Genomic DNA, 23261 nt, shown 5'->3' on the forward strand with positions numbered 1-23261 from the left:
GGCTGGAGTGCAGTGGCACGATCCCGGCTCACTGCAACCTCCACCTCCCGGGTTCAAGTCATTCTCCTGTCTCAGCCTCCCGAGTAGCTGGGATTACAGGCACCCGCCACCACACCTGGCTAATTTTTGTATTTTTGGTAGAGACAGGGTTTCACCAGTTTGGCCAGGCTGGTCTCGAACTTCTGACCTCAAGTGATCCACCTGTCTCAGCATCCCAAAGTGCTGGGATTACAGGCATGAGCCACCACACCTGGCTGGGTATGGTCTTCTGTATGGTACAAGATAGCTCACCACCATGGCCACATTCTAGCCAAGGGGAAGGAGATGAAGGGGCTAAGGAGGGCACATTTCTTCCTTTAAAGGGCATAACCTGTGGGTTACACTAAAAACTTCCACTTATATCCCCTTGGCCAGAATTTAGTCACATGGTAGTACCTAGCTACAAGGGAGGCTAGGAAATTTACTTTTTATTGCGGATGGCTATATATTGTCCAGGTAGTCTGTTACTGTGAAAGCAGGGAATTGCTATTTCAATTTCAAATCAAATCAATTCTACACCCTTGAAGATACTTTAAATTGCCCGTTTATACAGAATACATGGGTCTTCTTATACATCCCTTTAATAAATCCAGTAGATCCTGGTTTTCTTCCAGCACAGTACTAGATACCTCTTTTTGAATATCTGAAGAAGGAGATGGCGGCCGGGCGAGGTGGCTCATGCCTGTAATCCTAGCACTTTGGGAAGCCAAAGTGGGTGGATCACCTGAGGTCAGGAGTTTGAGACCAGCCTGACCAACATGGTGACACCCTGTCTCTACTAAAAATACAAAAATTAGCCTGGCATGGTGGGGGGTGCCTGTAGTCCCAGCTACTCGGGAGGCTGAGGCAGGAGAATCGCTTGAACCTGGGAGACGGAGCTTGCAGTGAGCCGAGATTATGTCTCTGCACTCCAGCCTGGGTGACAGAGGGAGACTCCATCTCAAAAAAAAAAAAAAAAAAAAAAAAAGGAACGAGATGACTTATGCTTACAGGCCATGTTGAATGACAAATACGTTTTGTTTGCCCAACACACATAGTTGAGTTCTTTTTTGTTCTATCTATTTGTGGTGTAACTTCCTCATATACTCCTGACTAATAAGTTTTGTTATCCTCCTAGGAAATCGACAAGATGGTTTTTGGAGAGAACCTCTTCATATTGTATCTACCATCTATTGTGATCACGCTGGCCAATTTTATCACCCCAATGATCTTTGCCAAGATCATCCGCTATGAGGATTATTCTCCAGGCTTTGAGATCCGTCTGACAATCCTTAGGTAATGCCTAACATGAAGATGGGAGGCATGTCAAGCCAGTCACTACCTGCCCACTCTCTTGCCCATGGCAGACATCGCTAATCAATTGTAGTGCATTTTCCTGCTGAGCCAAGAGTCCTCCTCAACCTTCAGACAGCCCCCATGAATGAATCAGAATTTGTATATATGGTGAAATGTCTTTGATTTGAAAGTCTACTCCTTGGTATTATATTTTTGCTTCATATAATAGCACAGGGCACAGGCTGGGACCCTGAGAGGAGGGGTTGCTCTAAAGCTGTCAGAAATGACAGCTATAAGGCAGAGTCCAGGGAGTTAACACAAATGAGTGGAGAGGACCAGGTGGGACTGTGCAGGACTTGAGAGTTTTCTTTCTGTTTCTCAAATGCCTTAGATTGCATTTGCATCTTATTTCAAGCATTTTTTATTTTGAAAATTTTCTTTGATTCTTTTTTTTTTTTTTTGAGATGGGGTCTTACTCTGTCCCCCAGGCTGTAGTGCAGTGATGTGATCATAATTCACTGCAGTCTCAAATCCCTGATCTCAAACAATCCTCCCACCTCAGCCTCCCACATAGCTGGGACTACAGACATGCACAACCATGCCCAGCTAATTAAAAAAAAATTTTTTTTTTTGTAGAGACAGGGTTTTGTTATGTTTCCCAGGCTGGTCTTGAATTCCTGGGCTTCAGTGACCCTCCCACCTCCAGCTCCCAAATCCTGGGATTACAGGCTAGAGCCACCATGCCCGGTCTCAAAGTTTTCAAACAGAATGCATAGTGTAATGATCCCCATATGCCTTTCACTTACATTTCAGTCATTCCCAACATTTTGCTAATCTCATTTCCATCCATTCCCTCCTAATTTGCTAGATTATTTTAAGCAAATCTCAGGCAACATGCCATTTCATCTGTAAACACTTCATTATACCTTTTTTTTTTTGAGACGGGGACTTGCTGTGTTGCTCAGGCTGGAGTGCAGTGGCGTGATCTTGGCTCACTGCAACCTCCACCTCCCGGGTTCAAGCGATTCTCCTGCCTCAGCCTCTCAAATAGCTGGGACTACAGGTACGGGCCACCATGCCTGGCTAATTTTTTAAAATATATTTTTAGTAGAGATGGGGTTTCACCATGTTGGCCAGGCTGGTCTCGAACTCCTGACCTCAGATGATCCACCCACCTTAGCCTCCCAAAGTGCTGGGATTACAGGCATGAGCCACCGTGCCCAGCCAACTTCATTATATCTCTAAGTGATGGGAGCTTTAAATATATAACCATCATCACACCTAATAAAATCGAGGCGGTCTCCCCAGTGGGGTTGCAGATGGTTTTCCATGTTTGATTTGTTCAAAGCCGAATCCAAACAAGGCCCACATGCTGTTTGGTCGTCATGTGTCCTAAATCTCTTTTATTCTTTTCAGAGTTTCCCCTCCCCTTTTGTTAGGCCTTTGATTTGTGGAAGAAACTGGATCATTTTCCTGTAGAATAGCTCCTATTCTGGATTTCGTCCATTGTTTCTTCCTGGTGTGTTTAATTTGTTTTTCTATGCCCATAGTTGCTATAAATGACTGTGGAGATTCAGAGTTTTTGGTAGATTCTGTGTCAGTTTTTAGTTAAGGAAACCTCATCAGGGGTGCCATGTCCTTCCTGTTGTATCCCAGCAGAGGCACAGAAGGTGGTGTTAGTAATGAGAACAGTGAGCAGAGGGCGTGGGTTCGCTCTTTCCCCCATTCTTTTCTTTCCTTTTTTTTTTTTTTTTTTTTTTGTGAGACTGGGTCCAGGCTGGAGTGCAGTGGCACGATAGTAGGTCACTGCAGCCTTGACCACCTGGGCCCAAGTGACCCTCCTGCCTCAGTCTCTCGAGTAGCTGGGACTACAGGTGCACACCACCATGCCAAGCCAATTTTTAAATTTTTTGTAGAGACAGGATCTCCTCATGTTGCCCAGGCTGTTCTCAAACTCCTGGGCTCAAGCAATTCTCCCACCTCAGCCTCCCAAAGTGTTGGGATTACAGGCTTATGAGCCACCATGCCCAGTCTCCCTTATTCTTTAAATTATTCCTTCTTTTTTTTTTTTTTTTTTTTTTTTTTTTGAGACGGAGTCTCGCTCTGTCGCCCAGGCTGGAATGCAGTGGCTCGATCTTGGCTCACTGCAAGCTCCGCCTCCCGGGTTCACGCCATTCTTCTGCCTCAGCCTCCCGAGTAGTTGGGACTACAGATGCCCGGCACCACGCCCGGCTAATTTTTTGTATTTTTTAGTAGAGATGGGCTTTCACCATGTTAGCCAAATGTTTCTATTTAATTAATTTTTTTATTTATTATTATTATTTTTTTGAGACGGAGTCTCACTCTGTTGCCCAGGCTGGAATGCAGTGGCTCGATCTTGGCTCACCGCAAGCTCCGCCCCCCGGGTTCACGCCATTCTCCTGCCTCAGCCTCCCAAGTAGCCGGGACTACAGGCCCCCGCCACCACGCCCGGCTAATTTTTTGTACTTTTAGTAGAGACGGGGTTTTACCGTGTTAGCCGGGATGGTCTCGATCTCCTGACCTCGTGATCCGCCCACCTCGGCCTCCCAAAGTGTTGGGATTACAGGCGTGAGCCACCGCGCCCGGCTATTTAATTTATTTTTGTATTACAAACCAAACAATGGAAAATTGTCTTAAAAAAAAAAAAACAAGAACAAAAACTCACCGTCTCCACCCACCTCCCTTGAATCCAGTGTGTTTTTGTCTGCACAGTTCCTTATGTTTGTGCCAAAACTCACATGTTTTTTCTTCCAAAAATAGGATCATATTTATGTGATATCTCTGCAACATACTTTTTTTCACTTTTCAGCATGCCAGACATCCCGCGATGCTGATACAGAAAAGATTCCATTGGTTCTTTTCAGGACTGTGTCATGTCCTGTAGTGTCACTACGTCATCACAGAATTAGGAGGTCCCAGCTTTCTGATCTTTTAAAAAAATTGTAGTAACATATATGTAACATAGAAGTTGCCATTTTAACAATTGTCAGAGTACAATTTGGTGGCGTTAAGTACAGCCCCAATGTTATGCAGTCATCACCAGCATCCATCTCCAGAACCTTTTCATCAGCCCCAACAGAAATTCTGTACCCATTTAGGCATTTGCTTATTATTTATTTATTTATTTATTTATTTATTTCTGAGATGGAGTTTCGCTCTTGTTGTCCAGGCTGGAGTGCAATGGCGTGATCTTATCTCACCGCAACCTTCGCCTCCCAGGTTCAAGAGATTCTCCCACCTCAGCCTCCTGAGTAGCTGAGATTGCAGGGATGTGTGCCACCATGCCCAGCTAATTTTGTATTTGTAGTGGAGACGGGGTTTCTCCATGTTGGTCAGGCTGGTTTTGAACTTCTGACCTCAGATGATCTGCCTGCCTCTACCTCCCAAAGTACTAGGATTACAGGCGTGAGCGACTGCGCCTGGCCTGCTTTTTTTTTCTTTGAGGTGGAGTCTTGCTCTGTCGCCCAGGCTGGAGTGTAGTGGTGTGATCTCGGCTTACTGCAACCTCTGCGCCCCAGATTCAAGCGATTCTCCTGCCACAGCCTCTGAACTAGCTGGGACTACAGGCGTGTGCCACCACACCCAGCTAATTTTTCTATTTTTGGTAGAGACAGTTTCACCATGTTGACTAGGCCAGTCTTGAATTCCTGACCTCAGGTGATCCCTCTGCCTCGGCCTCCCAAAGTGCTGGGATTACAGGCATGAGCCACCACGCCCGACATTGGTTTTTTTGTTTGTTTGTTTGTTTTTTCTCACTCTGTCCCTGAGGCTAGAGTACAGTGGCTGAATCTGGGCTCACTGCAGTCTTGATCTCCTGGGCTCAAACAATCCTCTTGACTCAGCCTCCTGTGTAGCTGGGTCACCACCACACCTTGCTCATTTTTATTTTTATTTTTTTGTAGAGACGGCCAGGGGGTGGTGGTCTTACTTTACTGCCCAGGTTGTTCTCAAACTTAAGGGCTCACGTGATCCTCTGGTCTCTACCTCCCAAAGTGCTGGGATTACAGGCGTGAGCCACTATGCCTGGCTGGGGTTTTAAGAAAGGCAGCTTTGGGCTGGGCACGGTGGCTCACACCTATAATCCCAGCACTTTGGGAGCCCAAGACAGGCGGATTGCTTGGGGCCAGGAGTTCGAGACCACCTGGGCAATATGGTGAAACCTCAGATCTACTAAAAATAGAAAAAAAATTAGCTGTGTATGGTGGCAGACACCTGTAATCCCCGCTACTTGGGAGGCTGAGGCAGGAGAACTGAGATCACACCACTGCACTCCAGCCTGGGCAACAGAGCAAACACTCCATCTCAAAAAAAAAAAAAAAAAAAAAAAAAAAAGGCAGCTTCTACATTCCCCAGCCCCAGTTCCAAGGGACCAGCCACCCTGAGGGCCTCGTCTTCCCATCCTCTCTCCTTCTCTCCCCAAAGGTGTGTCTTTATGCGGCTGGCCACCATATGTGTCCTGGTGTTCACGCTGGGCTCCAAGATCACATCCTGTGATGATGACACATGTGACCTTTGCGGCTACAACCAGAAACTCTACCCGGTGAGTTGCGGGGCGGGGGCATTCGGCTGGGTGGGTCCTTCTGGAATACAGTGTCATGGTCAAGAGAACAGCGGTTGAAGCCATGGGTTTGAACTGCATTTGCTTCGCTTTCTTGTTCTAGTGATGAGACAGAGTCTGGCCCCATGGAGTCTAACCCCAGGCACTTCTGAGGGCTTGGAAACCAAGGTCTGTGCTGAGGCTGAGTTTGCATCAGCTGATGGCCTCACTGGAGCCACAGGATCTGGAGTTGGAAAGGGAATTAGAGGGTGTCTTGGGAGCATGGTTTTCTCTGCCTCAGCTAGGGTCTTTCAGTTTCCTTCACTCTCTTTGATTTCAGTGCTGGGAGACCCAAGTTGGGCAGGAAATGTACAAGCTGATGATCTTCGACTTCATCATCATCTTGGCTGTGACACTCTTCGTGGATTTTCCTAGAAAGTAAGTGTGAGGGGTGCCCATATTATCCCTGCCACTACACACATGCACACACACACATACACACACACACACAACTGGAGGGTCCCATTGCAGCTGCATTCCAGAAGCTGCTGGATGACTCTACAGCCCTGGAAATCTGACAACTGGTAACTTTCTTTTTTTTTTTTTTTTGAGGCAGGGTCTTGCTCTGTCACCCAGGCTGGAGTGCAGTGGCGCGATCTTGGCTCACTGCAACCTCCGCCTCCCAGGTTCAAGCGATTCTCCTGCCTCAGCCTCCCGAGTAGCTGGGACTACAGGTGTGTGCCACCACGCCTGGCTAATGTTTTGTATTTTTAGTAGAGATGGGGTTTCACCATGTTAGCCAGGATGGTCTGGATATCCTGACCTCGTGATCCACCTGACTCGGGCTTCCAAAGTGCTGGGATTACAGGCATGAGCCACAGCGCCTGGCCAAGTTTTTAATTTTTTGTAGAGAGGGGCTCTTGCTATGTTGCCCAGGCTGGTCTTGAACTGGCTTCAAACGATCCTCCTGCCTCAGCCTTCCAAAGTGCTGGGATTACAGGTTTGAACCATTGTGTCTGTTCACAACTGGAAACTTTCAAGCAGCTCTAGGCTGTTGACCTCAGCATTCATTAATTGCCCATCTAAAGGCAGCATGAAGAGCAGAAATGGGGTCACTTTCCATGAGGTTTTGCTGGGGATGACCTTCTGCCATCAGCACAAAAGGTGCAGACCTTCCAGGCTGCAGTGGACACCTGTCTCCCGATCTGGGTTCAAAGTCCCTCCCTGCCCCTTGCTAGTCATGTGACCTTGGGCAAGTTATTTAAGCTCTGTGCCTATTTTCTCATCTGTAAAATGGGGATAGTAGTAGTACCCACCCAGTAACTTTGTGGTGAGGAGTAACTGGGATAATTAATGCAGATAAAAGCACTGAGAACACTCCACAGTACAGAACTCAACAAAACATTAGCTATCACCAGCATGATTATCTAAACTGTGTTGTCATTTCTGTTATCATTCTCTGTTCACTTAACCACTGTTTACCCACGTATGCAGATAATCTAGGCAGAGGCCAGAGGTCCAGTGAGCCCTTAAAAATAAATATGGAAGCCTGGGCACAGTGGCTCACACCCATAATCCTAGCACTGGGGAGGCCAAGGTAGGAGGATCACTTGAGGCCAGGAGGTTGAGACCAGCCTGGGCAAAATAGCGAGACCCTGTCCCTACAAAACACAAAAATTAGCCAATTGGCCAAGCATGCACATGTAGTCTCAGCCACTTGGGAGGCTGAGGCAGGAGGATCACTTGAGCCTTGGAGGTCGAGGGTGCAGTGAGCTATGATTGCACCACTACACTCCATACTGAGTAACAGAGTGAGACCTTGTCTCAAAAAAAAAAAAAAAAAAAAGTCAAGGATTGTATCAATTTCAGTGCTGAACTATAGATCTGAGACTTGGAACCTGATCTTAATGATTCCAGAGTTCATTATATTCTGCATCTTTAAGACATTTGACTAACCGGTGTCCATGAGAAATATGCATGGAAATAGTCCTGATCTTTGAGATATGGTTCTGTGGCCTTGGCAGACACCAGTAGCCCAAATGAGAATTGTCTGTTTCCAGGCTCCTGGTGACCTACTGTTCCTCTTGCAAGCTGATTCAGTGCTGGGGGCAGCAGGAGTTTGCCATTCCTGATAACGTCCTGGGGATAGTTTACGGGCAAACCATCTGCTGGATCGGAGCCTTTTTCTCACCCCTTCTCCCTGCAATTGCAACCCTGAAATTCATTATCATCTTCTATGTGAAAGAGGTAAGGAGCCGGTGGGAATGGGGGCTCATATGCTGGGCCATTTTCGACCTTCCAGGGCACCAATATGTGTGGAGCTCACCTCACATCCCATGAGACGTATCAAAATTACATCCTTTATTTAAAATATATGTTTATTCTAGAAAAATATTGCTTTTTTTTTTTTTTTTTGAGATGGAGTCTCACTCTGTCACCCAGGCTGGAGTGCAGTGGCGTGATCTCGGCTCACTGCAACCTCCCCCTCCTAAGTTCAAGTGATCTCCTGCCCCAGCCTCCCGAGTAGCTGGGACTACAGGAGCCTGCCACTGCGCCTGGCTAATTTTTGTGTTTTTAGTAGAGACAGGGTTTCACCATCTTGGCCAGGCTGGTCTTGAACTTGTGACCTCGTGATCCACCCGCCTCGGCCTCCTAAAGTGTTGGGATTACAGGCGTGAGCCACCGTGCCCGGCCGAAAAAGACTCTTGATGGATTTTTTTTTTTTTTTTTTTTTTTGAGATAGAGTCTCGCTCTGTCATCCAGGCTGGAGTGCAGTGGCACGATCTCGGCTCACTGCAACCTCTGCCCCCCAGCTTCGAGCGATTCTCCTGCCTCAGCATCCTGAGTAGCTGGGATTACAGGTGCACTGTGATTTTTGTACTTTTAGTAGAGACGGGGTTTCACCATCTTGGCCAAACTGGTCTTGAACTCCTGACCTTGTGACCCACCCGCCTCGGCCTCCCAAAGTGCTGGGATTACAGGCGTGAGCCACTGCACCCGGCCTACTCTTGATGAATTTTTATGTTTTTATAATTTTGAGAGTTTTGTTAAGAATTTTTTTTATTAAGGCTGGATGTATTTTGTAATTTTCTGTTGTATTTTGGAGCCAATGCATTTTTTTTATTTGTTTGGTTTTTTTGAATTTTTTTTTTTTTTTAATTAGAGATGGAGGTCTTGCCATGTTGCCCAGGCTGGTCTTGTACTCCAGGGCTCAAGTAATCCTTCCGCTTCAGCCCCCCAAAGTGCTGGAATTGCAGGTGTGAGCCACCCCGCCTGGACCAGTGCATTTATTTTTGGGTTTCAATGATTTGTGTAAGACCCTGGGCGGTTCACAGTCCATTGCACCAGATCTAAGTGCTAATGAGGGATGTAGCCTTGCAGATGACTGGCTCATCTGGGCATATTAACCTCTTTTTTCTTTCTTTATTTTATTTTATTTTTTGAGACGGAGTTTTGCTCTTGTTGCCCAGGTTGTAGTGCAATGGCATGATCTTGACTCACGGCAACCTCCACCTCCCGGGTTCAAGTGACTCTCCTGCCTCAGCCTCCTGAGTAGCTGGGATTACAGGCATGTGCCACCACGCCCGGTTAATTTTGTATTTTTATTAGAGAGAGAGTTTCTCCATGTTGGTCAGGCTGGTCTCGAACTCCCGACCTCAGGTGATCTGCCCGCCTCAGCCTCCCAAAGTGCTGGGATTATAGGCATGAGCCACTGCGCCCAGCCTCTTTTTTCTTTATTATAGAGGCAATACAATATTAAACATTTAAATAATGCACATATGTATACAGTAATTTCTGTCCCTTCTTCCAGAGGTACTGTCTGTTAACAGGCCCAACGTTTATTGATTACCTGTTATGCCAGGCCCTGAGGATTCAAAATTGAAAATCATAATAATAGTGTTAATAATAATAATAATGGTGTTAGTAATAATAGCAGATAATAATGCCATGTGTCCCCACTCTGCCATTACTTTACACAAATTATCATGCACTGATTACACCCACCCTTTGACAAAGTACTAGATTATATTTTAGTTAAGAAATTTTTTTTTGAGACAAGGCCTCACTCCAAGTTGGAGTGCTGTGGCGCGATCTCAGCTCACTGCAGCCTCTGCCTCCAGGGTTCAAGCGATTCTCGTGCCTCAGCCTCTTGAGCAGCTGGGATTACAGGCATGCGCCACCGTGCCCAGCTAATTTTTGTATTTTTAGTAGAGACAGGGTTTCACCATGTTGGCCAGGCTGGTCTCCAACTCCTGGCCTCAAGTGATCTGCCTGCCTTGGCCTCCCAAAGTGCTGGGATTACAGGTGTGAGCCACTGCGCCCGGCCAAAGTGTCATATTTTATAAATTAGGAAGCTGAAGTTCAGAGAAACTGGTCCAAGGTCACACAGCTTTTAAGTGACCCCTTGGATTTGAACCCAGGTTTATTTCACTCCAGAGCCTAAGCTCTTAACCCAGTAAGCAAGGCCCTGAATTGGGCCAACCGTTCTACCTGGATGTTTTGGCTTTTGAGGAATGTTCTGATGCTTTCACTTGAAAACACAAGTTGGCTGAAATCATCAAAGGAGAGATGGACGTGAGAAAGCTCACAGGAACTTTTTTTTCCCTTTCCAGGAAATACTGATTAGCCCGTGGCTTTGCAGTGTGTAGCATAGTACAGACACTGTGGGGTGATGGGTTGGGTCATGGTGGGCACCTGGCCTCACTTCCGTCACTCACACCAGGCATGTCCCGCCGGCTGCCCCGAGGCTGGGCACCAAGTATCTTCGGTACTCAGTGTCCTCTGGCTCACAAGATGTTCCGGCTCCTCCTGAATTCAGAAGAACTTATGTCCCTGCGCAGTAACACAGCTTTTTAAACTATTGAGAAATTTCATGCCTGTTACCGTTATATCCTTTCTTACTCCCCATTTGATATTTCCTTCAAGTCTTTCTTCCCTCAATGGAAATACTTATTTTTAACATGTAGGAGAAAATATATGTGCTTGTAAAAAACTTCAAATAAAGGAACTCCTAATTTGGTGTATATTATTGTAGATACAGTTATACATGTTTAAATCCCTATAAGGAATACATACTTAAAAAAAACTTAAATGGCCGGGCACGGTGGCTCATGCCTGTAATCCCAGCACTTTGGGAGGCCGAGGCCGGTGGATCACGAGGTCAGGAGATCGAGACCATCCTGGCTAACACGGTGAAACCCCATCTCTACTAAAAATACAAAAAATTAGCCGGGCTTGGTGGCGGGTGCCTGTAGTCCCAGCTACTCACTCGGGAGGCTGAGCAGGATGGCATGAATCCGGGAGGCGGAGCTTGCAGTGAGCCGAGATCGCGCTACTACACTCCAGCCTGGGAGACAGAGCGAGATTCCGTCTCAAAAAAAAAAAAAAAAAAAAAACCAAAAAAAACAAAAAACTTAAATGAATTCATCTTGTACGGAGTTTTGAAATCTACCATTTTCACAGTGCCACATGGGGATGTAAAGCTGTCTCTCATCCTTCTTTTTTCTTTTTTGAGACGGGGTCTCACCCAGACTTAGGGCAGTGGCACAGTAGCATGATACAGCTCACTACAGCCTTAACCTCCTGGGCTCAATCCATCCTCCCACCTCAGCCTCCCAAGTAGCTGGGAATACAGGTGCACACCACCATGGCTGGCTAATTTTTGTAGAGACAGGGTTTTTTGAATAGAGATGGGGTTTCACCATGTTGGCCAGGCTGGTCTCGAACTCCTGGCCTCAAGTGATACACCCACCTAGGCCTCCCGAAGTGCTGGGATTACAGGCGTGAGCCACCACGCCCGGCCTCATCCTTCTTTAGGACTGTATGGTATTTCATTCTATATAGATGTACTTTAACCTTTAACTATAGCCTAATGAACTCCTGCTCCCCACCTTCACTTTTCTTTTTGAGACAGGGTCTCTCTCTGTTGCCCAAGCTGGAATGCAATGGCATGATCATAGCTCACTGCAGCCTCAAAGTCCTGGCCTCAAGTGATCCTTCCGTTCTGACCTCCCAAAGTGCTGGAATTACAGACATGAGATGTCTCACGCAGCCACGAACCCCCACTGATAGCTATTTAGGTTGCTTGCAGTTATTCCGTGTTATCAATGACTGTAGCGTTAAACATCCACATACCTGTGTTTTGGCCCATTTCCCCTTCTATTTCATCAGCATGAATTCTCCAAAGTTTGGAGTCTGGATGAAACCTTTTTTTTTTTTTGGATGTTTTCTCCACCAAAATCTTTTTTGTTTTTTTAAATTTTATTATTATTATACTTTAAGTTTTAGGGTACATGTGCACAACGTGCAGGTTTGTTACATATGTATACATGTGCCATGTTGGTGTGCTGCACCCATTAACTTGTCATTTAGCATTAGGTATATCTCCTAATGCTATCCCTCCCCTCTCCCCCCACACCACAACAGTCCCCGGTGTGTGATGTTCCCCTTCCTGTGTCCATGTGTTCTCATTGTTCAACTCCCACCTATGAGTGAGAACATGCGGTATTTGGTTTTTTGTCCTTGTGATAGTTTGGATGAAACCTTTTTCATTTTGATCTGTATTGCTGGACTACCCTCTGGAAAGGTTAGAGTGATTAACATTCCCACTGTAATGCAGGAATGCACTTATTTATCTTCACAGAAGCTGTACTTATTGATCTTAATTTTTCTTTCTTTTTCTCCTTGTAGTGGAGTCTGCTTTACACCTGCAGACCCTCCCCCAGGCCGTTCAGAGCATCCAATTCTAATTTCTTCTTCCTGTTGGTGTTGTTGATCGGGCTGTGTTTGGCAATAATACCTCTGACAATCAGCATATCACGGTAAATGTGACTTTGTTTTCTAGAACATTTCATTGCTTCTTGACCTGTTCCTCTTTTATGTAAAATGGTCCGTCATATCACATTTTTTTTTTTTTTTGAGATGAAGTCTTGCTCTGTTACCTAGGCTGGAGTGTGGTGGCGCAGTCTTGGCTCACTGCAACCTCCGTCTCCCAGGTTCAAATGATTCTCCTGAGTAGCTGGGACTACAAACTCCATCTCCCCAGGTTCAAACAGGCTCCTGAGTAGCTGGGACTACAGGTGTGTTCCATTATGCCCAGCTGATTTTTATATTTATTAGTAGTGACAGGGTTTCGCCATGTTGGCCAGGCTGGTCTCAAACTCCTGACCTCAGGTGATCAGCCCGCCTCGGCCTCCCAAAGTACTCGGATTACAGGCGTGATGCACTGTGCCTTTATTGGCTTTTCTCATGGTGTTCTACCCACAGAGGCTGACAAGACTTCCAAGACTCAAGCGATCTTCTTCCCTCAGCCTCCTAACTTGATACTACAGGTGTGCACCACCACGCCTGGCTAATTATTTAAACTTTTTTATTTTTCTGTAGAGACGAGGGCTCACTATGTTGCCCAGGCTGATCTCAAACTCCTGAGCTCATGATCCTCTTGCTTCAGCCTCCTGAAGTATTGGGATTACAGGCATGAACCACCACACCAGGCCAAATTTTGTTTCTTCATCTTTAAATTAAAAGCCTGTACTGGGTGCGGTGGCTCACACCTGTAATCCAACACTTTGGGAGGCCCAGGTGGGGGTACCGGTTGAGCCAAGGAGTTCGAGACCAGCATTGGCAACATAGCAAGACCTTGTCTCAAATTAAAAACAAAAAACAAACAAAAAAATAGGAAAAGCCTGGAACTTTGAGTCCCTCTCTCAAATTTTGTTCTTTTTTTTTTATGAGACGCGGTCTCACTCTGTTGCTCAGGATAGAGTGCAGTGGTGTGATCTTGGCTCCCTGCAACCTGTGCCTCCCAGGTTCAAGCAATTCTATGGCCTCAGCCTCCCAAGTAGCTGGGATTACAGGGACCTGCCACCACACCCAGCTAATTTTTGTATTTTTAGTAGAGACAGGGTATCGCCATGTTGGCCAGGCTGGTCTCGAACTCCTGATCTCAAATGATCCACCCATGTCGGCCTCCCAAAGTGCTTGGATTACAGACATGAGCTACCATGCTTGACCAGATTTTATTCTTTTTTAACACTTTGATTCTGTATGTGTTTTGTTGCTCTTTATTGTTATGATAATATACATTATATAAAAAATTCAAGCAGTACAGAAGGGTGTAAATTGAAGAGAAAAAAATTGCTCCTTATCTTCACCTCTTATTCTCACTCTCCATAGGTTACATAACAACTGTTAACATTTTCTTATGAATACTTCCAGAAATTCTTTATGAAAAGCAATTATTTATTTTTTAAGAAAATGTGAGATAATAGTATAATCCTGCTTGGTAATTATTTTTTCATTTAATATTCTTTTTTTTTTCTTTTTTTTCCAGTTAGTTTTATATTGTATCCTTTCCCATGTCCATGGACATACTAAACTCTTCTTTCAAAAATATTTTTAGCTTTGATTTTTTTTTCTTTTTGAGACAGAGTTTCGCTCTTGTTGCCCAGGCTGGAGTGCAGTGGCGCGATCTCGGCTCACCGCAACCTCTGCCTCCCAGGTTCAAGCGATTCTCCTGCCTCAGCCTCCAGAGTAGCTGGGATTACAGGCATGTGCCACCATGCCTGGCTAGTTTTGTATTTTTAGTAAAGACGGGGTTTCTCCATGTTGGTCAGGCTGGTATCAAACTCCCGATCTCAGGTAATCTGACTGCCTCGGTCTCCCAAAGTGCTGGGATTACAGGCGTGAGCCACTGTGCTCGGCCTGATTTTTTAAAATAGGAAATGCATTCACATAGCACAAAATTCAAAAGATATTTTAAAAAATGGTGAAAATTCATTTTCTCATTCCTTCTCAAGTACTTAATTTTCCTGAGTGATGGTCATCTCCTCATATCTGTGTCTTTTCTTTCTTTTTTTTTTTAAAGATGCGATCTTGCTATGTTGCCCAGGCTAGTCTTGAACTCCTGAGCCCAAGTGATCCTCCCACCTCCATCTCTCAAAGCACTGGGATTACAGGCGTGAGCCACCGTGACTGGCCACTTTTCTCTCTTTTTCTCTCAATGGTTCTTCAGTATTCAATCATATGAATGGGCCATAAATTGTTCATCCATTTCCTTAAACAACATTTAGGTTGTTTCTAGGAATTTATTTTTATCGCTACATAAAGGGCTGCAATGGAAAGTCTTATACACAGACCTTTGTGATGTGAATTTAGTCAGTTCTTTCCGGGTCTTAATTTTAGTGCTTTCCTATTGTAATTTTATTTTATTTTTTTCTCTCCTTTTCATTTTGAAAAAGTTTAAATCTACAGAAAAGCTGAAAAACTAGCAGCAGTAAAACGCATATGCCCTTCAACTGGATGTCCCAATTGTTAACATTTTACTATGCAGTCTCCCTCAGGACCTTTGGGGAACTGGTTCCATGATCTTCCCCTCCAACCACATTAAAATCTTCAGATGCTCAAGTCCTTGCTATAAAATGGCATGGTAGGCTGGGCGCGGTGGCTCACTCCTGTAATCCCAGCACTTTGGGAGGCCAAGGAGGGCGGATCACCTGAGGTCAGGAGTTCGAGACCAGCCTGACCAACATGGAGAAACCCTGTCTCTACTAAAAATACAAAATTAGCTGGGTGTGGTGGCGGGCGCCTGTAATCCCAGCTATTCCAGAGGCTGAGGCACGAGAATCACTTGAACCTGGGAGGCAGAGGTTGCAGTGAGCCGAGATTGCACCAATGCCACTCTAGCCTGGGCAACAAGAGTGTAACTCTGTCTCAAAAAAAAAAAGCATGAGATTTGCTTTTTTTTTTTTTTTTTTTTTTTTTGAGAGGGAGTCTCACTCTGTCACCCAGGCTGGAGTGCAGTGTCACCATCTTGGCTCATTGCAACCTCCGTCTCCCAGGTTCAAGCGATTCCCCTGTCTCATCCTCCCAAGTAGCTGGGATTACAGGCACATGCTGCCACTACGCCTGGCTAATTTTTGTATTTTTAGTAGAGACGGGGTTTCGCCATATTGGGCAGGCTGCTCTTGAACTCCCGACCTCAAGTGATCCATCTGCCTCGGCCTCCCAAAGTGCTGGGATTATAGGCACAAGCCACCGCACCTGGCCATATTGTTATTTTTTATTTTTCAAATATTTTTATCTAAGGTTGGCTGAATTTGATGAAGAACCTTTGGATATGGGGGGCCAACTGGATTTGTTTTCTCTATGCATACTTTTTTTTGGATAGGAAATAATTTGAAATTAACTTATAGACATCATAATATTTCACTGCTAAATACTTCAGTGTGCAGCTCCTAAGACTAATGGCACTCTCTTTTATGTGTTTCCACAATAATATATCGCACTTAAGAAGATTAATACTAATACCATGTTTCTGTCATTTTAAATTTCTCCAATTGTCCCCTAAAAAGTCTTTAGTATAGCTTTTTTTTTGGAGATGGCATGTCGCTCTGTCGCCCAGGCTGGAGTACAGTGGCCCGATCTCGGCTCACTGCAATCTCTACTTCCTGGGTTCAAGCAACTCTCGTGCCTCAGCCTCCCGAGTAGCTGGGATTGCAGGCGCCCACCACCATGCCCAGCTAATTATTGTATTTTTAGTAGAGACGTGGTTTCACCACGTTGGCCAGGTTGGCCTCCATCTCCTGACCTCATGTGATACACCCGCCTTGGCCTCCCAAAGTGCTGGGATTACAGATTTGTTTTTAAAATAGTGATCTTTCAAGTTTGACCCATTGCTTCTGTTTCTTCTATCTCCTTAGTCTCTCTTTTTTTAAATTTAAATTTAAATTTTAAGTTCTGGGGTACATGTGCAGGACGTTCAGGTTTGTTACCTAGGTAAATGTGTGCCATGGTGGTTTGCTATACCTACCCCCATCACCTAGGTATTAAGCCCAGCATACATTAGCTATTTTTCCTAATGCTCTCCTTCCTTAGTCTCTTTTAATCCCTGATTCTTTGAAGAGTCCAGGCCAGTTTCCTCACTTCTAAATTAAGAGACCGGAGAATAGAATGCCCACATTTTGGATTTGTCTTGTTATTTTCTTACACTGTCATTTAACTTGCTCTTCTGTCCTGAATTTCCTGTAAACTGGAAGTTAGGTCTAGAGACTTGATGAAATTTCAGGGTAAGCATTTTCTTTCTTTCTTTCTTTCTTTTTTTTTTTTTTGAGACGGAGTTTTGCTCTTGTTGCCCAGGCTGGAGTGCAGTGGTGCAATCTCTGCTCGCTGCAACCTCCGCCTCCCAGGTTCAAGTGATTCTCCTGCCTCAGCCTCCCAAGTAGCTGGGTGGGCATGCACCACCATACCCGGCTAATTTTTGTATTTTTAGTAGAGATGGGGTTTCACCACGTTGGTCAGCCTGGTCTTGAACTCCTGACCTCAGGTGATCCACCCGCCTCGGCCTCCCAAAGTGCTGGGATGACATTCGTGAGCCACCGCGCCCGGCCAGGGTAAGCGTTTTCGACTCAAACATTCCAGAAGGCCCAGGAGGTCAGGCGGCTCCCTGTAGGCCATTGTTAACAAAACATTCTGGGTGTACAGGGGCGGGACACTCAAATCTGTGCTGCACGCTCCTTCTGAGCCCGTTGGTCTGTGTCGTGGCAGCATCCCTTCCTCGAAAGCCTGTGGGCCGTTCACCAACTTCAACACCACCTGGGAGGTCATCCCCAAGACGGTGAGCACCTTCCCCAGCTCGCTGCAGTCCTTCATCCATGGTGTCACATCCGAAGCCTTTGCAGTTCCTTTCTTCATGATTATTTGGTGAGTGAGAACCACCAGGACCCACTGAGGCACGTGGGCTCCTCCCATTGGGAAATGGCGGCGGTCGGGGCGGGGTCACCCTAGACTTGACAAGTTACTGAGCTTCTTTGAACTGCACTTTCCCATCTCTAAAATGGGCATAATAGGCCGGGCGTGGTGGCTCATGCCTGTAATCCCAACACTTTGGGTGGCTGAGGCGGGCAGATCACTTGAGGCCAGGAGTTCGAGACCAGCCTGGACAGCACAGGGACACCCCGACTCTACAAAAAAATAAATAAATAAGTAACAAAAATTAGCTGGGCATGGTGGTGCATGCCTGTAATGCCAGCTACTCAGGTGGCTGAGGCACGAGAATCGCTTGAACCTGGGAGGTTGAGGTTGCAGTGAGCCAAGATCATACCACTGCACTCCAGCCTGGGTGACAGAATAAGACCCTGTCTCAAAAACAAATAAATAAATAAATAAACTAGGCATAATAATAGTCACTTTCAGAGGCTCATTGGGCAAATTAAGAAAGATCACACTTAGCCCAATGCCTGGCTTATAAAAAGCTAATATATATTGCCTATTATTAACATTACTGTTTATTTACAGAATCTCTTGCTCTTTGACAAGGAACAGATTTCTGAGCAGAGAGATGAACATCAGATTAGAAGCATGCCCTTGAACCCTGGCTCTACCACTTATAAGCCATGAATAACTGGCATTAATTGTACCTTGCATGTACTAACTCATGAAATCATCACAATTACTCTGTGATGCAGATATTCTTACAGTAAAACCCCACCATAATACAAGAAGTGAGCCCAAATAAATGTACCTGTAAAAAGGCAGGATACCTTTGATGAGATTAATACAATGACTTGGGGGAGCTGTGCAGCTAGCCAGCCTCAAATTCGTAGGATCCAGGGCTCCAGCCGCTTCACCCTAATGGGTTCACCCCAGCAGTGCTTTGGCTGGTGCCACCTGGTAGCACTTATCTGATCTGACTTAAGTATCTCAGGGACTTCCAGGGGAATACTGTGGACGTCACTGATTTCAGGATCTCCTGGTTACTTGGCCCTCATTTCATCAGCCTTATCTGGGGAGACTGGATAGGAAACCACCTTTCCTTCATTCAGTGAGGTTGCCTTCTGTTTTTATGAGGGCTTGCCCTCCATTCCATTTGCCCCTCTCCCCAAAGATAATAACTTTTACCACCCCCATTTCAGATCTAGAGCTGCACAGAAGACAGAAGCCAGCAGTTGATTTTTTTTTTTTTTTTTAGGAGACAGTGTCTTGCTATGTTGCCCAGGTGGGTCTTGAGCTTAAGTGGTCCTCCCTCCTTAGCCTCCTGAGTAGCTGGGACACCAGGCACCAGGCACCTTCTACTACACCTGGATTTGATTGCTTTTAATTAAAATGATATTATCAGCCAGGCATAGTGGCTCACGCCTGTAATCCCAGCACTTTGGGAGGCCGAGGCGGGTGGATCACTTGAGGTCAGGAGTTCGAGACCAGCCTGACCAACATGGTGAAACACCGTCTCTACTAAAAAATATATAAAATTAGCCAGGCATGTAATCCTAGCTACTCAGGAGGCTGAGGCAGGAGAATTCCTTGAACCTGAGAGGCAGAGGTTGCAGTGAGCTGAGATCACGCCATTGCACTCAAGCCTGGGCAACAAGAGTGAAACTCCGTCTCAAAAATAAATAAATAAATAAAATAAATAAAATAATTTTATCCCAAGCTTGCAATCACCGGGTTTTATTATGTTTTCCCTATTTTACAAATGAGGAAATGGGCTAGAGAGCCTCCACAGTGATCATCCACGTGTTAATTACATGCTCAGCTGACTTTCTCAACCATGTCATTCTCTCTCTTTCTGTCATTCTGTATGTACAAGGCGAACATCCGCAAATTGTAATATTAAAAGTAAAAAGCAAGGCATAAGTCATATTCTGCTGCCACTGCCAAATAAAAACTTCAGTGGCTGTTTCTTATACCCTCTGCTTGGAAGAGATGAGGGTTTTCTTTATTTTTTGTAGAGACAGGGTCTGGCTGTGTTGCCCAGTCTGGAGTATGGTAATGTGATCATAGCTCACTGCAGCCTTGAACTTCTGGGCTCAAATTCTCCCGCCTTAGCCTCCTGAGTAGCTGGGGACTACAGGCTCACACCACCATGTCTGGCTAATTTTACATTTTCTTTTCCTTTTTTTTTAGACGGAGGCTTGCTCTGCCGCCCAGGCTGGAGTGCAGTGATGCGATCTCGGCTCACTGCAACCTCTGCCTCTTGGGTTCAAGGGATTCTCCTGTCTCAGCCTCCTGAGTAGCTGGGATTATAGGCGTCCACCACCACGCCCAGCTAACTTTTGTATTTTTAGTAGAGACGGGGTTTCACCATGTTGGTCAGGCTGGTCTCAAATTCCTGACCTCAGGTGATCTGCCTGCCTCGGCCTCCCAAAGTGCTGGGATTACAGGCGTGAGCCACTGCGCCCGGCCATATTTTATTTTTCTAGAGGTGGGGCTCTCCCTGTGTTGCCTGGGCTGGTCTCAAACTCCTGGCCTTAAGTGATCCTTCTGCCTGGGCAAAGCACTGGGATTATAAAATGAGCCATCATGCCCAGCCTTATTTTCTAACAAGAGTAAAACTGTTCCAAGGAAAAATATGTTGGGTTATTTTTCTAGTGGCCTTCAGATGATCCAGACTCCCTTGTGACCTGTCTGTCTTGTGTTGCAGCCTCATCATGTTTTACTTCATTGCCTTAGCTGGAGCACACAAACGGGTGGTCATCCAGCTCCGAGAGCAGCTATCCCTGGTAAGGAAGCATAGCCCCAGAGGGTCATGGCTGGGGACATTTACCCAGGACACTGCAAGGAAAGTGCTGTTTTCCTGGGAGGGAGTGAAATTACTGCAGCCTTCTCTCACCACCACCTCCCCAAAACTCTGCCTTGAGGCCTAGCCGCGTCCAGCTTCATTAATTCACTGATTCATCCATTCCTTCAAGATGTGTATTAAGGGGGATGTGGTGGCTCATGCCTGTAATCCCAGCACTTTTGGGAGGCTGAGGCAGGCAGATTACTTGAGCTCAGGAGTTCAAGACCAGCCTGGCCAACATGGTGAAACCCCGTCTCTACTAAAAATACAAAAAGTAGTTGGGCGTGGTGGTGGGCACCTATAATCCCAGCTACTTGGGAGGCTGAGGCAGGAGAATCCCTTGAACTCAGGAGGTGGAAGTCGCAGTGAGCTGAGATTGCGCTATTGCACTCCAGCCTGGGTGACAGAGTGAGACTCCATCTCAAAAATAAAAATAAAAAAAGATGTGTATTAAGTACCTACTCTGTGCCTTGTACTATGCTGGGTGCTGGGACGCTTTGGTGAACAAGAGACAAAGCTGCTGGGTAGTTAATAAGATAAATGCTGATTAATTATAGCTTCTATGAAGACAATAAAAACAAGGTAGAGTGACAAGCGGGCTATCAGTTACTGCAGATGCGGCTGTAGAAGGCTTCTTTGAGGAGGTGATTTATTTTTATTTTTTTATTCAGGACGGGGTCTCACTCTCTCGCCCAGGCTGGAGTGTGATTTTGTGGTCATAGCTCACAGCAGCCTCAAACTCTTGGGCTCAAGCCATCCTCCCACCTTAGCCTCCCAAGTAGCTGGGACTACAGGCGTGCATCACCATGCCTGGCTAATTTTTAAATTTTTTATAGACATGAGGTCTCCCTATGTTGCCCAGGCTGGTCTTGAACTCCTGGGCTCAAGTGATCGTCCCCTCTCAGTTCCCCAAAGTGCTGGGATTACAGGCATGAGCCACTATGCCTGGACCCTAGCTGAGACTTGAATAATAGAGAGAGGAGCCCATTATCTGAGGTCCTATTTAAGGATGAAAGTAAGAGGCAAAGAGCACGGTAAGGAAATGAGCCAGGCACTTCAGGCGGACAGGAGGGAGGGGACAGTGTGGCCACAGGGTGGTGAGTGATGGGAAGAGGCAAGGTGATATTGTAATAGCAGCCAGAGTCATCAAGTCACAGTGCCTTGAGGGCTCTGTTTAGAGTTTTATTCTGAGTGGGATGGGAAGCTGCTGAAGGGTTTGTAAGAGTCTACTGTGCTTTTTTTTTTTTTTTTTTGAGACAGAGTCTTGCTCTGTCACCCAGTCTGGAGTGCAGTGCCGCAATTTCAGCTCACTGCAACCTCCACCTCCCGGGTTCAATTGATTCTCCTGCCTCAGCCTCCCAAGTAGCTGGGATTACAGGCACCCACCATCACAACCGGCTAACTTTTGTATTTTTAGTAGAGAAGGGGTTTCACCATGATGGCCAGTCTTTTTTGTTTTTTTTTTTTCGTTTGAGACAGGGTCTCACTCTGTCGCCCAGGCTGGAGTGCAGTGGTGTGATCTCAGTTCACTGCAACCTCCACCTCCTGGGTTCAAGCAATTCTCCTGCCTCAGCATCCCAAATAGCTGGGATTACAGGCACCCGCCACCACGCCCGGCTAATTTTTTGTATTTTTAGTAGAGACGGGGTTTTGGGGTTTCACCATGTTGGCCAGGCTGGTCTCGAACTCCTGACCTCAGGTGATCCACCTGCCTTGGCCTCCCAAAGTGCTGGGATTACAGGCGTGAGCCACCTCACCCGGCCTAATTTTTGTATTTTTAGTAGAGATGGGGTTTTACCATATTGGTCAGGCTGGTCTCAAACTTCTGACCTCAGGTGATCCACCTGCCTCGGCCTCCCAAAGTGCTGGGATTACAGGCATGAGCCACCGTGTCCGGCTGTACTGTGCATTTTTTAAAAAAAGGATCGGCTGCTTTGTGGACAAGGGGCTGTGGAGCAGACACAATGACAGACCAGATGAGAGGCCATTACAATAGTCTAGTGGTTAGAATCCTCAGCCCTCATTCTGGTAGGTAATGATGGTATTTGTTTCCAAATATATTAAATGTACATGTGAACTTATTATTTTTTAGGAAAGTCGTGACAAGCGCTACCTAATCCAGAAACTAACAGAAGCCCAAAGGGACATGAGGAACTAACTAGACTGAGCGTGAAGATGGTGCTGCCTGTTGCTTCTAAGCTGACCTAGTGATTCTGCTGAGCCTACAGCGTCTACCTGGGTTTTGAGTGGACATTTAAAAATATATTTTTCTTGAGTTTAGGCTTTTCCATATGTGCAGCTGTGTTTATCTAACCCAGCCCTTAATTAGGGCTTCAGTGACTTAGAAAAGCAGGGGAAACCCAAGCCTTTGCCTGCAGACCGGCCATTCTGTGACAACTCTACCAAAAACCAACAAGCCATTCAAGCTTTTACAAGAATGAAAGAGCGGAGACGGTAGTTTAGTATCTGAGCCACGAGTTTATGTGCACAAGTGTTTTGGGATGTGGACTGAAGCTCAGCCTGTTAATCAGACCAGCCCATGAGTGTATAACAAACAGAATTGGAGGCTGGTTTCTTAAACACACACGTCCACATTTTTTAGGGTTGTTTTCCTGTGCTTACAATTTTTAATGCATGTGCCTTTATTTCACAAAACATGTGGCTGGGCGCAGTGGCTCACGCCTGTTATCCCAACACTTTGGGAGGCCGAGGCAGGCGGATCACCTAAGTTGGGGAGTTCAAGACCAGCCTGACCAACGTGGAGAAACTCCGTCTCCACTAAAATACAAAATTAGCTGGGTGTGGTGGCACATGCCTGTAATATCAGCTACT

The 23261-nt window shown here is 45.9% G+C and overlaps 1 protein-coding gene across 6 annotated transcripts in view; it reads left to right on the forward strand.

The window, feature by feature from the left end:
* TMC7 (transmembrane channel like 7) overlaps positions 1 to 22717 on the forward strand; it is a 78992-nt gene extending 56275 nt beyond the window's left edge. For 5 of the 6 annotated variants that reach the window (XM_034939961.3, XM_034939960.3, XM_034939962.3 and 2 more), the window contains 8 exons: positions 1157 to 1314; positions 5758 to 5875; positions 6213 to 6310; positions 7933 to 8119; positions 12563 to 12693; positions 17417 to 17572; positions 20292 to 20370; positions 22522 to 22717. In XM_034939961.3, coding sequence (XP_034795852.3) covers positions 1157 to 1314; positions 5758 to 5875; positions 6213 to 6310; positions 7933 to 8119; positions 12563 to 12693; positions 17417 to 17572; positions 20292 to 20370; positions 22522 to 22587 — 993 coding nt within the window. In that variant the 3' untranslated portion in view covers positions 22588 to 22717. Of the gene's footprint in view, positions 1 to 1156; positions 1315 to 5757; positions 5876 to 6212; positions 6311 to 7932; positions 8120 to 12562; positions 12694 to 17416; positions 17573 to 20291; positions 22495 to 22521 lie in introns of those variants that run through there. The other variant, XM_034939959.3, reaches the window with a different exon arrangement.
* The last annotated feature ends 544 nt before the right edge of the window (positions 22718 to 23261 follow it).

The sequence above is a fragment of the Pan paniscus genome, chromosome 18 (assembly GCF_029289425.2).
Source record: "Pan paniscus chromosome 18, NHGRI_mPanPan1-v2.0_pri, whole genome shotgun sequence".
NCBI lineage: Eukaryota > Metazoa > Chordata > Mammalia > Primates > Hominidae > Pan > Pan paniscus.